Genomic DNA, 17,915 nt, shown 5'->3' with positions numbered 1-17,915 from the left:
AATCCCAGTAGAAAACACAGATAATATACAATGCAAGTAAAACACAAGTATTGGCATTTAAGGCAAGTAATTCAAGTAGCAATTAGGCATGTTATACAAATAGGCATATAATTGCAAGTCGGCAAAGCAAACAAACAATTAGAAGATGCACATGATGAATGCCTGTTCTATTAGCTGTGATATCACATTGTTGGTTCAACTGCCAGCCCGACACACCTCCATGGAGATGTCGCCCTTCGGAATCATCATTGAGAACCCCCGAGATATGGTGCTCAGATCACCATCCAGGATTTTGTGCCTGCACACTCTATTGATCCAAAGGGATGTGAGCGGGATACTCTTGCCACAGACCTCACATCTCAACGTAAGCGGGATTAACCACCGTCCTTACGCCGCCGCTGCTACCTCGATAGGCGGGATTAACCACCGTCCCTGCCGCACCCATAGGTCTCATCAATCTCATTATAAAACAGTAGTTCAGCGGTTTTCAAAAAACGTTTTCAGCATATCATGGATCCATCATTTCATCTCGAGTCCTCGACTCATCTCAACCACTGTCAATTCAACATTTTCATTTCGAACTCTTTAGTCCGTCACTTTCTCAATTCATACATCTTTCGCTCTTCTCAATCCACCAAACCCATCCTCAGTACACCAGAAACCTAAGCCTCCGTTCTTTAATTTTTCAAAGAAAACCAAATAATTTCTCCTAAGACCTTTCCCATGTTTCAATGCCCAAAAATAAGCCCAAGAGTCTTAAAATGGTGTCATAGAAGTATACAATCTTGTTGGGAAAGTGGAATAGTTTAAAAACAAAGTTTAAGTTATAAAACAGGGCGTGTGCGTACGCACAGGGGTGTGCGTGCGCACGCCCAGGAGATTTTTAAGATGTGTGCGTACGCATAGAGGTGTGCGTACGCACAGGTACTAAATTTCACAATTCTGTTTGCTCGCACAAGCTGTGCTAGCGCCCTCAACAGGCTGCCCTTCCCAACGTGTGCGTGCGCATAGGTTGTAAATCCTCATCGGGTATGTGCGCGCACAAGCTGTGCTAGCGCTCTAAACAGGAAGCCTTCCCCTGCGTGTACGTACGCAAAGGTCTGTGCGTGCGCACAGGTTTAAAATTTCGCAGGAGTGTGCGTGCGCATAAGGCTGTGTGTGCGCACGTACCAGAAATCACAAAATTCTGCAACTTGGCGGAATTTCATATTTTAACACCAAACTTTGAATGATCATAACTTCCTCTACAAAAATTCAAATTTTGCAAACTTTATATCAATTTTAAGGGTTTTCAATGGACTTTAATTCTAAACAAATTTCAACAAATTTTGAAAACAGAGGCATGAGTTATGATCAGACAAAGTTCACCAAAATTCCCTTTTTACCAAATTCCACAAGTACTCAATTTTCCAAATTCTCAAGCCACATCCAACTAAATCAATACCAAACTTCTATTTGCAGCACAATCTACCCTCTTGGGTCACAATTCACCATTTATACAATTTTTCCATCACATTTCAATATTATCAACAATCAACATCAATTATATACAACATTAAAATTAATCATCCATCAACACATTCACCAATCATCATTCCATCACTATAAATTCTCATTATCAACCTCATTCCGGCTTTATATCAATAGTCAACAATATATATTCATTCAAATTCATCAAACATCATACCTCCACATCATTACTTATCAACATTAACAAATTCAATTCATCATACATCATCAACCAACCATCATCAACAACCATATCAAATCAAACCTGTCCTATAGGTCACTAGCCTAAGTGTCCATGAATATTATATACTACATAGAGAAAATCGAAACCATACCTTGGTCGATTTTCAATATACCAAAAACCCAAAATTGAGCACAAACTAAGCTTTCCACCACAAGCAATCCACCAATTTAACTCCAACAAGCACCAACAAGCTCTAATAATCACAACCTCAAGCTATAATATATATAAATCATAACTAATCAACCTAGGGCTCAATTTAATCATAATTTCACAAGGGTTCAAGAGCAACTCACCTTACCCAATAGTTTTGGAATCCCAATCCAATGGTAATCAAAGGCTAGAGTGTACCTAAACACCCCAAAATCACAAAACCTCACTTAATCAAAAGTCCTAAAACTCAAAATTTTGAAGAGAAGAACTGAGAGGGATTCGAGCTTTTCTTACCAGTTTCTTGGGTGGATTTTTTAGAGCTCTTTGCAAGGAACGCGTGGCCGCAAACGATGCAGCGATCGGAGCTCTATAGCTCAAGATATGAGCTTGGGAAGGTCTTGGTGAATAGTGCTCTATCTCTTCTCCTCTCCCTCTTTTCTTTTCAGCTGAGTGGGTGTTGTGTTTAAGTGTGGTGTGCTGAAATGGGTTCATTAAATGAATCTATTTATATGTTGGGCTTGGGCCCAACTTGGGTCCGGTCCAACCCGTTAGAGTTTTTAGCCCGTTTGTCCCAACTTTTGGCCAAACCTTTAAAATTAACGCCCGATTTTCATTTCTAATATTTTTCTTAGGTTTTTGACTGTTTTAACTTTTTTTCGTGCAGTACCGGGCAGACTTGAACCGATATGACCGGTTCGTGATTTTTCGCAGTTTTTCGCAGAAAAAATATTTTCTAACTCAGAAAAATCTACTAAGTCCAAAAATCATATTTACATCCTCAAATTCTCACTCTAAATTTTTGGAACCTAATTTAGGCAATATTAATTACCTGATTAGGCGATTAATTAGTCGTGGTTTTTACATCCTGCTTCTTCTACATACTCAGGTTCATTGACAACATGATCAAAGTAAACATAGAACTCATCTTTTTCTTCATTCCTAATCAAATTGTCACACAATTCATGAATCCCACTATCCCCTGTTAAATGATGAAGCTCAGATTCTATATCACTAGCCGTACTATCAAATCGGTATATTGCCTTGTAACTAGGATATCCTAAACCCTCATACAACTTCACTAAATCACCAAAGTTGATAAAAATCTATGTCCATCTCTGAAAATTTTTCTACTTTTCCATTCACATAATCAAGTTTCCCATCATCATTCCTCACAAACTTTCCTCTATGGTGAAAAACAGGAATTACATATCTATCAATCATCTGTAATTTTCAAACAAAAATAAAATCAACCCACAATGCACAGAACCCTAAGAAAACTTTAAAATGAGGACACAATAACTTTTTTTCAAATAAATTGAAACAGAAAGCAACCATGGCAGAATGCATTTGCATGCATCGCACCCTACACTAAATGGAACCCTGATGTGAATGTGATCAGGAACGTTGTGGATTAGCTTACCTTGATCGATGACTGAACTTCTTCAGCATACGAACTTCGTTTCTCCTACTCTACCTTCTTCGATGACGCTTTAGTTTCGTTTCAGAGGGAAGGAAGCTCTGGCTTGATGAAGGGGTTAGGACAATATATGGTAATTTCTGTCTTGCCAAAGGGTTTTTAATAAGAATGAGCTACCTTTTGCAAAACGACGTTGTTTTCAGCATCAAGTGTAACATCCGGCATTTTTTAAAATCTAAATATGAATAGATTGTGATTTTATCTTATTAAGTTTAAACTTTATAATTTTAGAAATTATTTTAATAGAAATAATTAAATAAATTCGGAGATAGTTTTATTTTGAATCAATTAATATTCTTAAGTAATTTGTTAATTAATATTTATGTACAACTTTTATTTTAATTAGTTATTTTATATAAATTAAAATTAAAGTTATGATGGAAATATAATGAAAGGTCATATAATTTTATTTAGGTAATTGATATTTCGAGTTTAACCGTATTTTATAAAATGTGATTAGTATGTTTACTTCATAATTTAAATTAGAAATAATTATTTGAGCTCATTAATAGATTAATAGATAAAATCTTATACGTTTTGAAAGTAATTTTTATAATATTATATTTGAATCTTAAATTATTATTCTATCTCAAATATTTTATAAAATTATTATATTACTCGTATATATTTTATCCTAGTCCTAAAAATTCCTAATTTTAACTCTAATATCACAAATCCCTAATTTGTATACTAAATCCCTAAATCTACAATTAGAAAGGGAAAGAAAGGGAACGGGGAGCTCGAGGGGAAAACAGAAGGGAAGAAAGAAGAAAACGGAGAACAGAGGGAGAGGGAGAGGGAGAGGGTGACGGAACAGAGGAAGAAGAGAGGAAGGAGGATCGCCGCGCCGTACTGCTCCCTGTGCCGGTTGCTGTCGCTGTCGCCAGAGCCAGAGGAGAGAGAGAGAGAGAATGCTCGCGAGGGAGAGGACAAACGCGAGAAGAAGGAGAGCTCGTGCGCAAAGGACAGCGCCGCCACTCCGTTGCCACGCAGCTATTGCTGCCACCCCGTCACCATCGTTGTCGCGGCTAGAAGCATAAAGTTCAAACAGAGGGGGAGAAACCGCGAGCGAAGGGTAACGCTGGGCCTCTGTCGCTACTGCTATCAGCAAGCATCGCTGTCGTTGCCGCCGAAGGCCAACGCCCTATCGTCATTGTCGATTCGGCCTGGAGCCACCACCCACTTGTCACAGCGAGTTAGTTACTCTGCCACCGCTAAATTTGCCGTGTTGAGACTGAAACTACCACTTTGACTCTGGTTTGACCTTTTTCTTAAATACGGCCCATTTACACGTTTTATTATCACTGCCATGCTTGTTCTGAGTTGATTCTGGTATATGTCTTGTCTTGAAATCTCCAGGGCTGTAATTGCTCTTAATTCCCATCCAATTTGAATTCTCTGTTCTGCTGTAACTATCATTATCGTCATGGAATTGTCGCCGTTGCGGGCATGATTAGAGATTTTGCCACTGTTGCTAATCTGGATTTGCGTGGGATTTTAATTGCTTTCATAGAGTCCCCTCGCTATTGTCCCTTGAGATTTTGTTGCACAGAGGGTTAGGTATGATATATTGTATTCAAGCTTCTTTTGATTTCTTTTGTATAACACCTATTATTAATAGTATTTATGTGATTGTTATTTGTTGGAAATCTTTGAAACATGATTTTAATGAATAAAAACAAAATTTTCCGGTATTTTCTTAAAACAGAAACGCGAAATCGCTACAAAGGCTCAGTAATTAAGTAGTTAATATTAGAAAAGATTACGTAATGTTCTTTCTAGTAGAAATACCCTGACCTAAGAAGAATTTCATAATTTTTTCTGAATTTTTAACTCCTTTTTGTTTAATTTAACTAAGGTCTAATTTAGATAAATAGTTTTATTAAACTCTTTAAAAAAATAATTTAAACAATAAATAATCATGTTATAATAGTATTATGAGAGAAGTTATTTTTTTTTAACTTCTCTATAAACTCTTAAATAATTTTTTAAAAAATTACAATTTAATTTTAAAAATTATATCAGATATTAATACAACTATTTTTTATAAGTCAAAAGTTCAAAAAAATTATTTTTATAACTTCCTAAACGGTACATAAGTAGTAGATTTATTCCGAATCGAGATATTTTTGCTGACTTCGGTCTTCGGCGCTAATTGCAGCTGTATACTACAAAACCTCTTCTAAACCCTAATCTCCAGTTGTTTCTTTCTGCTTTCAAGTTCAACAATTGTGGTACAGCTACACAGCTAGTCGGTTGTTCACTCTTAAAAGTTAAATCTTAACTCTTAAGCCCTGTTCCCCATTTTCCTAAAACCCTCGTTCTTCACTCACTCTACTTGTAAAACTATTAAACAGAATGTAACGAGTATCACTAACCTCATCATCTCCCGTCGAGGTTTCTTTTTTCTTTTGTTATTCCCCCCTCTTTTATTTTGGGGGGTAGTTTGGGGAATGCAAGCGCAGGCGCGAATGACGGTTGAAGGTGCGCAGAGGGTGGTGAACGATGGTGATCGTGGCGGGAGGAAGGTGTTGCAGCATCAGCAGCAAAGTCAGCAACCGCCGCAGATGGGAACTGTGTCTCAGCTTCTTGCCGGTGGCATAGCAGGCGCCTTTGGAAAGACCTGCACTGCTCCACTCTCACGCCTCACTATTCTTTTTCAGGTTTTTTTATTATTTATATTTTTTTTTGTGGTTTTCTCTTGGGATTTCCATAGAACAGATCCTCAACCACAGATATTTAGATATTTAATCATGATTTTTACACTGATAATAAAAAACTAATAATAATTTGAATTAGTGTTAGTCCAATAGTCATATGAAGGGTAGTTTAGCAGGCACACCAAGGAAAATTATAGCTGAAACTATTATAAAATTATATGGTTACCCACATAATAACAATTGAATCTTATTGTTTGATCTGTGTAGCCCATTCTATCTAGTGGGAAAGGAGATGGCTGTAATTATTGTTGTTGGTAATTATCATATTCAAATTCTACTAAAAAATTGTAAGTTTATAACTAATAATCTTTTCACTGTAATATCATTTTTTTTTAATAATGAAACGAATCATGATAGCCATGATAGCCAATAAAAATTTATTTTCTTTGCCCATCTCTCGTCATGCTACTTAAATTGCTCTGCTATCAACTAGTGTTTAACTAATTATGTCAATATGCCATAAATTTATTAGGTGCAAGGTATGCAATTTGATGTGGCAGCAGCAGCAGCGTTGAGCAAGCCTAGCATATGGTGTGAGGCCTCACGCATTGTCACTGAAGAAGGATTTAGAGCATTTTGGAAAGGCAATTTGGTGACAGTAGCCCATCGACTTCCTTATACCGCAGTCAACTTCTATGCCTATGAACGCTACAAGAGTGTAACGTCTCATCTGATGCTCTTTACAAAATGTATATGTTATGTAGAAGCTACCGCATATATATATTCCTTAAATCTGATCAATTTCATATATTGCAGATAATACATTCAATTTTGGGGGAGAAACTCGGAGGAAATACAAGTACAGACCCCTTTGTGCACTTCATAGGTGGTGGTTTGTCTGGCATAACAGCTGCTACTGCCACATATCCGTTGGATCTAGTGAGAACCCGACTTGCCGCACAGGTAATGGACTTAAATGAATTGAAAATTCTTGGAGATTATTTTCAAGCCCTTGGTTATTTGCATTAATGAATTGTATAATTTGATAGCTATTTATTGTTTGATTGAATTTGGTCTGATTTATCATTACTTTCTATTTGTGGCCAAGAATTGAGAATATTTTATTATGTTTCTTTGCAGAGAAGTGCCATTTACTACAATGGCATCTCCCATGCCTTTAATACAATATGCAGGGAAGAAGGCTTCTTGGGTCTTTACAAGGGACTTGGAGCAACATTATTGGTAGGCTTATGATGCATCTTTAATTCTTAATGAGTTATTTTGCATTTTGTGTTTATTCTGTTATTATATTTTAATTTTACAGCTGACATAACTAATTATTTTGTGTGATACAGGGTGTTGGGCCGAGTATAGCGATAAGTTTTTCTGTTTATGAAGGCTTACGTTCATTTTGGAAGTCGCAAAGGTGAATAGCCTTGTGTTGAAGCTTATATTGTCATGCTTGGAGGATATACTTTTATGAATATTATTTTCTCATTTCCTTATGAATTAGGCCTGATGATTCAACAATCATGATCAGCCTTGCTTGTGGCAGTCTTTCAGGCATTGCGTCATCAACAGGTGGGTTCTTGATGATAATGCTGTCTTTAATTGGTTCATCTAATTTCTCAAGTTTGTTTAGATAAAAGATTTTGTATCCTCTTCTGCTAAAGGCCTGCACTGTATGTTGAACAACTTTTATAATTAATAATGTGCTTCATTAGATGTTTTGCTCTATACCACTAATGCTTGTGATTGGTGCAAAAATCTAGTGCCTACTACCTAAGGGGAAAACTTCTAATGGGAGACACATTATGCATTGGTGACTTTAAAATGACTTATTTATTTAAATGCTCTAATAACTAATTTTCATTCATAACATGTATATATTTGTCAGTTTTTCTGAATATTATTTTCCCGAGGGAGAAATTTTGGTTAGATAGTAATGTTCACATCTGACGTAACCTTGTGAGTTTGATTGGCTCTTATAACGTGCAGCAACATTTCCTTTGGATCTAGTAAGGCGCCGGATGCAGTTAGAGGGGCTTGGGGGTCGAGCTCGCATCTATAATACCAGTCTGTTGGGAACATTTGGACACATAATTCAGAATGAAGGGGTACGAGGTTTGTATAGAGGCATTTTGCCTGAGTACTACAAGGTTGTTCCCGGCGTGGGCATTGTCTTTATGACTTATGAGACATTAAAGATCCTTATATCAAGCATTCAGAGTTATTAAACTATTTTCCATCATATGCTGACCACCTCCATTTAATCCTTTTAGGAAATTTTGTCATGGTGAGTTTTGTTGGCTTTGACATGGAATCATATTCATCTGTGAATACGTAGGTATAGTCGAGAATGAGTGATGTCAATTGTACCTAATTCGGAATTTAGGTTGCAGTGCTTTTGTAGTAGTTTATGATCAAAGCAATGATGCAGTGTAAAACCTTGATTTATATCAGTGTTAACAAATTATTAGGGGAATCTTTCATCTGAACAATCTTTTAAAGGATTACTTCAGAAGCAAAGGTGAGAAACTTTTCTATGTTTAGATGTAATTCTTAAAATACCTTTTTTTTCCTTTTTTTTCATTTAAAATCAAAATTAGAATTTAGTTGTTTGGATGTGATAACTGAAATAGCATATACATTCCTTATAGATGAGTTGTCATCTAAGATGGAGTTCTATTTATTTGTTGGCTTTGAGAAAATGGTATAGTATTTTGTCACTATATGCAATACAAGGGGTAATTGATCTTCATGTTTGGTTGAATACATTTGCTAAAATTTACATTCAATGCCCTGATTGATCTAATTAATAGTGAGGTTTTAATTTAAATTATGTAAGACATATATCAATGGTGTGGCTGACTTATACTTTTGAGTTTGTTTTAATTTATACCAGACTTATAAAATGTAGTATTTGTCATGTAATATTGTTATATTTTAGAGTTATTTATCTTGTCTTAAACATAAAGGTCTCACATTATATTGTGAGATACTCATTCTTTCTTGTCTTTTTAGTAACACTTTTTTTGAAGACAGGATGATTACTACCTCAAGTGATAATGATGATAGCTCTGCAATGGTTGAAGGTAATAATAAACTTGATCTTACATGGACTTTTGTTGCTGCATTAGTGGCAAGTTATCAAGTTGTTTGGCTGAAGCAGTGGTATTAAGTTACGAGTTGAGCGAGGGAAATAGGAATAGGTTTTAAGCAATTACAATATACAATACATGTTTTTTCAACAATTGGTATGATATGATAGGTCATAGACTCAATACAAACATGATACATGTCAGGGGACAATGGTGTCGTTTGATTCATGTAGCTGACCTCACCTACTAGGAATAAAGCTTTGTAGTTGTTAATAGGTCATAGTTCAACATATAAAGATGATGACTAATGGTTTCAACATTTTGATGATACCATTCATAGGTAATTCCATCGAGTTTTAACAATTATATATACACAAATTAGGAAACTACATAATTAGGCATAATTATTCAATTTATTTTGGTGCATAAAAAGATGCATAAGTATTAACATTATAAATCAAGAACAAAGTGATAACTAACCATATAAGAACTGTGGTTGTGTCTGTGACTAAGAGTTTACATATGAAAGTTTGCATTATAGGTGGATCCTTCCTAAGAGCCACATGCAAACAATAAGCACATATATTATACCAACACTAATCAAGGCATTATTGCTCATATAACCTTTCTTATTAAGGTAATATCTTACTTATTTGGTGGTTGGATAGCAAAAGTGGCATCTAATACATTCATGTAGTCCTTAAAAATTAAGGTCAATATTAATCATAATCTTAGATATAGTTAGTGACACCCAAATCTATTAGATGAAGAGGTCTAATGATTTGATTTCATAGTAATCACCAGAATGTTGACATTGCTGTTCAGCAGTTTTATATGTTGCTTCATGACCTATTATGTATATGAATGAATATAACTATACTTTCATGGCTTAGGATTCAAAGCCTTCTCAATAAAAGGGCTATTAGTAACCTTTCTAAAGTTAAATACAAAATGTATCCCGTACATATTTTTAATACAAAAAAAGTATCCTTCATTTATACTATTTTTTTGGTTTCTAACTTCGGTTGAATTATTATTTTTTAACTAATTTCATATACAAAATATGCTTTCTACACACATACTGGACCAACAACCAACCTCTCTCTCTCTCTCTCTCTCTCTCTCTCTCTCTCTCTCTCTCATATGAAAAGGCTTCACAAAATAATATCCTTAACTTAAACAATCAACACAAAAAGGGAAAAAAAGAAAAAAAAAAAAAACAAAGCATTACCAAGTATATAACAATAGACCCCTGCTCCTATTCTAGATTCAAGCAACAAGAAACACAATCTTCCTCACACTCGACCAAGACATGCCTTTGTGTGTGTGGGGTGTGTGTGGGTATATATTTCAGTATTGGTTTTCTTCTATGCTATCCTTCTCCATGTGATTGTTTCGAAGAGGCTAGTTTCCTATTTTTGGTCACAGAAGGGACAAACAAGAACCATACTTCCCCACTTTGAAGAACATTATAATAAATTGATATTGGAAAATAATTCTGAGTGCAACCGAGTAGTGTAAGCTTTGAGAATGGAAGAGTAATGGAGTATGGAAGAAAACCAGAGAAAGGGCTTAAAACAAAAAAAAAAAGGCAAAATCAAAGGAGGTACCTTTTGAATATTAAAAAAATATACAACCAAGTTAGGTTGGTCTAGTGGTTGGTTCACTAGTCGGTTTAAACTAGTATCGGAGATTCGAATCCTGCTTTGTGTATGCAGCAACCTATTAGCCAGCGATAAACCCTTAAATTGAGTTCAGTACTGTGACGGATTAGTTCTTTTGGAGAGACCACGGGCAGTTTTCCTTTGGAGAGGGCTACCAAATCCAAATCGTACTTTCATTTACTCCAATAAACTTTATGATCTCCAATCTCTCACATATTCAGAATTGTTCAAAAAACTATCTAATTTTAGTATATGATAATTTGTCACTAGAGTAGAAAAGCAGCAGCGGTTATCCAAACTTCTTACAAGCTTAAGTTTATTGTTGTTTTCAGTTCCAAATTTTCATTTCAAGGCTATCATCACAATCTTTGACGAATCAATCATTTGCATCAAAGATAAATGTTATTAGTGTTGATAGAAATACAAGAAACGAATCATAAATGTGTTATTGTATCTTGTATAATTCCTTGACACAAGGAGATTAGTTATATACAAATTTTCAACAATAATCTTAACAACTCTATTAACTACTCCACTACTTATCAACTAATATTAACTCTACTAACCTAAACCTAATTCACTAATCATATTTTAATATCTCCCCTTTTTTCCAAACTCAAGTAGAAGCTAAAGAGATTATCTTGAGTTTGCACATTAGATTTCAAAAACAAGTAGGATGATGAACCTTGGTAAAGATATCAGCAGTCTGATCTATAGCCTAACAGCGATTAGATGAATAGCATCAATGAGAAGTCGTTGTCGTACAAAATGACTATCATTCTCAATGTGTTTGGTTAGCTCATGAAAGACATCATTAAGTGCAATGTGAATATCATTGATGTTATCACAATAGAGATCAGTAGGAAAAGGTTGAGTAGTCCCTAAATCTTTAAGAAGCTAATGAATTGTAACAACTTCAGCATAAGTGTCAGCTAGAGCATGATATTTTGCTTTGATGCTTGATCGAGCTGTAAAAGTTTGTTTCTTGGCATGCCAGGCGATAAGAGAATCACCAAGAAACAGACAATAACCAGTAGTAGAATGCCGATCAGTAGGGTCACCAGTCCAATAAGAATTAAAATATGCTTGAAGGATTAAAGAAGACTGGCGAAAAAAACAAGAAGACGTAGAAGTGGATTTCACCCTAATACTACGAGTAAATGGAGGAGGAAGTACCACAAGAATAGGATCATCGTTCGGGCTTAGATCATTCGGAATAGTAGAAGAGACAGAAATAGGAGGTTCAAGAGGTGATCTTTTCACAACTCCTGCATTATCATCACTAAGGAAAAGATCAATAGAAGGATGAGTAAATAAAGGTGAACGGATAGGAGGAATGGACTGAAAGGAAGAGAAACTCAAAAACATGTGATGTTCTCAACATACAAACATGACAGGATTCATCGATAGATAGGATCTCAACAACAATAATCTTTATGTTCAATGCCATAACCAAGGAAACAACATAGGCAAGCCCAACGTCCAAGTTTATTATGTTTATGGGGTTGAAGGAGAACAAAACAAAAACTCTAAGCAAACTATAGTCTAGTAAAGTATTATAGAGACGCTCAAAAGAAGCAATGTTACCTAGAACAGAGGAAGAAAAACTATTGATAACATGGACAGCAGTGAGAACAACTTCGCTCCAAACACGTTCAAGACAACAAAAGGAAAGAAGCATTGCTCAAATAGAGTAAAGAGTGTGACGATGTTTGCATTCAGCTCTACCATTTTGTTGAGATATTCCAGGGCAAGAAAATTCAGACAAGGTGCCCTGTTCAGTAAGGAAGTTAAAAAGTTTGGAGTTACGGTACTCTATTGTATTGTCACATCGAAAAAATTTAATGGCTTTGAAAAATTATGTTTTAATCATAGTAGCAAAATTGATATAAATCTGAAGCAATTCATGTTTATTAGACATTAAATAAACCTAAGTAAAACATGAATAATCATCGACAAATATAACAAAATATCGGGCTCTCCCCATAGAAGCTGTGGGAGTAGGTTTCCAAACATCAGAGTGTATAAGATCAAAAGAAGAATAAACAATAGATGAATTAGTATGAAAAGATAAAGCTAATTATTTTGCAGCTTGACAAGAAATACAATTAAAAGATTTATTATTGACCGACCCTAATACTCCCTTAGACACGAGAGAACACAATTTTCCTAATGAACTGTGAGCAAGACGATGATGCCATAAGTGAAGTGTGGATGGTGGAAAAACAACATAGAGATTTGTGCTAGAGGGAACATGTAGATTCCTAAATTCAAATAATCTTCCGACCTTACATCCAATCTCGATGATTTGTTTGTCTGAAGATCCTACACACGACAAACATAAATAGAAAAATTGACATCCAAATCAAATTCAACTAATTGACCCACAGAAATAAAATTGAAATTTAATGTAGGAATGAAATGGGTATTATGTAGGTGAAGGTCAGACTGAGACACAGATCCTTTGTGATTCACATACATAAGGGATCCATGAGCAGTGTGAATGTATGGTGCGGTGGTAGTGGTAGACAAAGAGGAAAAATGATGCGTTCGCATCTTTAGTAGTTTTTCTTATTTTAATTTCTTGTTTTCTTAGATTTAATCATAGTTTCTTCTTATAATCTCATTACTTTTTAGTATCATTTGTTACTAAATATGTTCAAAATGTTTTTAAGAAAATACATGATTAAAGAGATAAAAATCAAGTAGCAAAGAGAGGATAATCAAAGGGCAAGCATTGCATGCAAATCCAGAGTCAATCAAGCATACATTCACTGTCCTCTTTCTAGCATTCAACATTCAAGCATTCTAGATTTCAGCACTCATTAATCCAGGTTTCATTGATCTAATTAGTTATTTAACTCGATATTTGCGTGCTCAATCCTTTAATCCTCGTGGAAACAATATCCATTCACCATGGTATTACTTGAATAATCTGGTGTACTTGCCGGTATCCGTGAGCTTCAATTTTCGCTCATCAAGAAAACATGACACATAGGTGACATGTGAACAACCAGAACCAATGTACCATTTAGAGTTACCTAGAGGAGTGGATAGAATAGCAGAATTATTACCAGAGAATGAGAGAATTTGTGTAAGAAAAGACTCAATAGCAAATGGAGAACAGAAGATAGACTACCAGAAGTAGATGAGTTAGGTACATCAACTTCAGTAGTTGCGGTAACATGCATGGACTTGGAAGTGTTGGAGCGAGAATACACCTATTCTGATCTAGATGAGTTGGACAAGAAAGACAAGTAGTTATCAAGTGACACAATCGTTTTTAATAGTGACAATACGTAATGGAATAGTTTGAGGCAATATGACCTTTCTGCTTGTATTTACGACATTCAATGAAGGGACAATCTGGTAGAAGGTGACCAGAACGACTACAATTTCGATAAAATTTGCCTTTTTGTTGGCAACTGCAAAGATAACATCAGTTTTGGATTGAGTTAGTCCTTGACATTTTTTTCAGACAGAAGACATGGGAGAGTGTCTTCAAGGTTAGACGAGGGATTTTTATGAAGAAGAGAAGCTCTGACTAGCTCACAATCATCTATAAGTGCCATGAGAAATTGAATTAGACGTGTCTGATTACGATAATCCTCAAAAACTTTAGCATTAGTAGAATCTTTAAGAACAGGTTCACAAGAGGTTAATCGATTCCAAATGCATTCAATCAGTGCTAGAAAATCATAAATAGCCTGATCATGTTCTTGCTTAAGGTTGTGAAGTTCCTTAAGTAATTGATATTGATGTGAAAGATAAAAAATTGTGTAGTATTTTGCTAAATGATCCCGTACCTCTAACATTTTCGAAACACCCAAATTGAATATGAATGCCTGGTGTAGTTGTGTTACAAAACCAAGAAATAATTTGGTGATTCTTACTATCTAGTCTTCTAATTTCTCAGCAAAGGCTTTGTTAGCATCAATAGATTTAGAGGGAGCTTCTTTGGATTTTTCAGTCGTTTCTTTGGATTTGTCAGTCTCAATTTTAGTTGGACACACAATATCACTAGTCACATAATACCATAATTTACGGCATTTTAATTAGAAATCCTCTCATGGCTTCAACCCAATGGTTATATTTAGAGCCACTAAGATTGACAGAAATTGGCAGAAGATATCTGGTTTCTCTATGAGAATGATTAAATATCCCTCAAAACAAGTGAAAATAGTAAGATTGGAGTAGAAATCACAAAAACGGAGGAAAAATTTAAAAAAAGAACATAAAAAAACCTTAGGAGTGATCTACACGAAGATGCCACATTAGTAGCCAGGTAGATCTACCACGTTAGCAGCAAGGGGACACGTGAAAAATTCTGATTAGGGAGAGAACCACGTCAGCGCGTTGACTCAGCCTTGTGCTGACATCAGCATGTCAGGATGAAAATGGATGCGGGTCAGGTCAACCAACGGGTACATGACGTGAGTTTGGGCTTACAATGCAAGTGATTTTGCGACATGTGGCGAAAATTTGAACCGTGGTGATGCAGCACTTAATCAAACGGTCAAGATTCAATCTGGAAAATGATGGAAGAGAGACTAGGACAATGACTTCGAGAGGCGCGTGACAGCGTGCAACAACTTTGATGGAGACGATCTTGGGTTCGTTGGACTTGGGACAGAGAGATGAACATGATGGTGCGGTTAGAGTTACTCAAAGGCATTATGGTGCACGAAATTAGAACTCGCACAACTTAACCGACAAGTGCACCGAGTCATCCAAGTAATACCTCAGGTGAGTGAGGGTCGATCCCACGAGGATTGTCGGACTGAGCAAGAAATAGTCGTCCTGTTGGACTTAGTCAGGCAAACAGTAAAAGATAGTTGTTGTAAACGCATAAAGAATTAACAAGAAAGTAAAGAAAAGCAAGTAAAGGGTTTGGTGTAAAACAATGGTGAGAAAACAATTAAGGTTTCGGAGATGTTTACTTTTTCCGGATTAAAACGTCTTACCAACTATTTTAACAATGAATGATTCATTCTATGGCAAGCCATAAGTGATTAAACCCTAAATCTTAGTGATTTAATCTCCTCTAATCCTCATCAAACGCCACTCTCGTGGTCACTCAATTTGGATTAGAGGGTTAAGTTCAGAAAACTAGTTTAGCACCACAAAAATCCTAATCATCCAAAGCTAACAGGATTTTATGTCACATATCCCAATTAGTTCATGTAATTAGCAATTTAGGAGGAGTATTTTCAAGCTGTAGTTCAAGTGAGATAACTCTCTCGAAAATCACAAGAACTCATGTAGAAAAGGGTCATACTCTCATTCCACCTAGTTCATAAGATTAAGAACGAAAACAACACCTTAGAATTGAATCAAACATTAATTAAAATAGAAGAATAATAGTTCTAATGCATAGAAATAAATAGAGCTCCTAACCTTAACCAGGAGGTTTAGTTGCTCATAACTTACAGAGAAAACAGGATTCTGAAAAGTGCGAAAGGAAGAAGATAATGTTCGAACCCTTTACTAGGGTTAATCCTTTCCTTTAAATACTAACCTAATAATAATGGCTAGACCTAAAAGATATTATTTTTATATAAAATTACAAAAAGAAAATAAAATAAAACTAAGTGTTAAATCCATTTGGAGGCCCAAAGATGTGTGAAACGGGCTGCTGCTGGCGTTAAACTTTAGGAATGGGCGTTGAACGCCAAGGGAAGAAGTGTGCGTCTCTGGCTTGTGCCCCCTGCTGGCGTTAAATGCTAGGTGGGCGTTCAGCGCCCAGGGGGTGCTGCCAGCATTTTCCTTTCTCGCTTCAGACTTTTCCAAACTGCTCCGAATTTCACCTAAAATCATAAAAACACAAGAAAAACTCAAAGTAGCATCCAAATGTGATTTTTGCACTAAAATCAAGTAAAAGTAAATAAAATCTAACTCAACCATACAAAAATAACTAGAAAAAAGGTATAAGATACTCATGTATCACATTACAAAAAGATAACAAAAATGGAGTGACAAAAAATTGTTGTGAGAATGATGAAGAAGGTGCAGTAACTTCAGTGGCAGAGATTCCAGCAACACGTGACAATGCATGCGTCATCAGATTCAGACAGTGTTTCGTTAGTTCAACTCAGAACGACATAGAGAAGCTTCTGTGATGGTTGGTGATCAACGGGAAGATGACCCAAAAAATAGAAAATTAAGCCGAAGAGTATTGGTTTTTCAACAGAAAAAAATTAATCTATGTTCTAGATACCATGATATAAATACAAAAAGGAATCAGAAACGTATTATTATATCTTGTATAATTTATTGATACAAAGAGATTATTTATACAAAAGTTTTCAATAATAATCTTAACAATCTATCTATCTATTTATAATATATAAAAGTTGATATCAACTTTATTCACAATGAATTTAAGCCATCTTTTCTTTGCTAATGATGCCACATCAGCAATTTTAATGATTTGGCAAAAGATGAAAATCAACCAATCACCATTTAGTAAAATGTTTTAAAAAAATTAAAACAAAAGACTCTTATCTATTATTATTCAATTAAAACATGAAGTGCTAATTAAATGCAATAAACATACATTAAAAGTATCATAATAATAATAATAATAATTATAAAAAATTTCAGTTACAAATATTTAAATTCTACAACATATTCAAATTCTATAATTTATGTACTACTAATTACTCCACTACTTATCAATTGATATTAACAACTTCTTAACAACTCTACTGTAACCTAAACTTAATTTACTAATCATATTCTAATAAGTATCTCATTGTAAATGTAAGTAGAAAATTTCGGGTAAAAGATAACTGAAGTTCTAAAAGATAAATAGTACACTTGGGATTCCATTTAATATAATTAAAAAATTAAAAAGAAATTTAGCCAACAAGTGTCCTAAGTAGATAAGAATAGTAAATTTCGAAACTTTTAATGCATTCAATGTATTGTGTATTAAAACTGTACCAGACATTAATACTATACATTTTCATAAGTTAAAAGTTAAAAAAAAAAAATTATGAATCTATCCAAAAAAGCCCTTAAAAACATTGGCTGCTATAGGAAACATGTTTGAATTCTATAAAAGGAAAATGGATTCTCAATTTATTTTAACAAGAGTCCTGTTAGGGA

General features: G+C 35.0%; 1 protein-coding gene across 3 annotated transcripts; it reads left to right on the top strand.

Moving 5' to 3' along the window:
* LOC107639412 (mitochondrial substrate carrier family protein B) lies at window positions 5,516–9,460 on the top strand. 3 transcript variants are annotated; one of them, XR_002361228.1, is made up of 8 exons: window positions 5,516–6,043; window positions 6,573–6,758; window positions 6,857–7,003; window positions 7,181–7,282; window positions 7,396–7,466; window positions 7,554–7,621; window positions 8,039–8,336; window positions 9,086–9,460. XR_002361228.1 is itself a non-coding variant. In XM_016342901.2 (7 exons), the coding sequence occupies exons 1-7, from the start codon at window positions 5,834–5,836 to the stop codon at window positions 8,275–8,277; spliced, it is 1,023 nt and encodes a 340-aa protein (XP_016198387.1). In that variant the 5' UTR covers window positions 5,516–5,833; the 3' UTR covers window positions 8,278–8,553. The 3 variants fall into 3 exon arrangements, 1 of the variants encoding a protein (XP_016198387.1); XR_002361227.1 differs by having other exon boundaries at window positions 9,065–9,460; XM_016342901.2 differs by lacking the exon at window positions 9,086–9,460 and having other exon boundaries at window positions 8,039–8,553.

The sequence above is a fragment of the Arachis ipaensis genome, chromosome B04 (assembly GCF_000816755.2).
Source record: "Arachis ipaensis cultivar K30076 chromosome B04, Araip1.1, whole genome shotgun sequence".
NCBI lineage: Eukaryota > Viridiplantae > Streptophyta > Magnoliopsida > Fabales > Fabaceae > Arachis > Arachis ipaensis.
The sequence above is the reverse complement of the archived record's forward strand: the minus strand, read 5'-3'. Positions and strand labels throughout refer to the sequence as shown.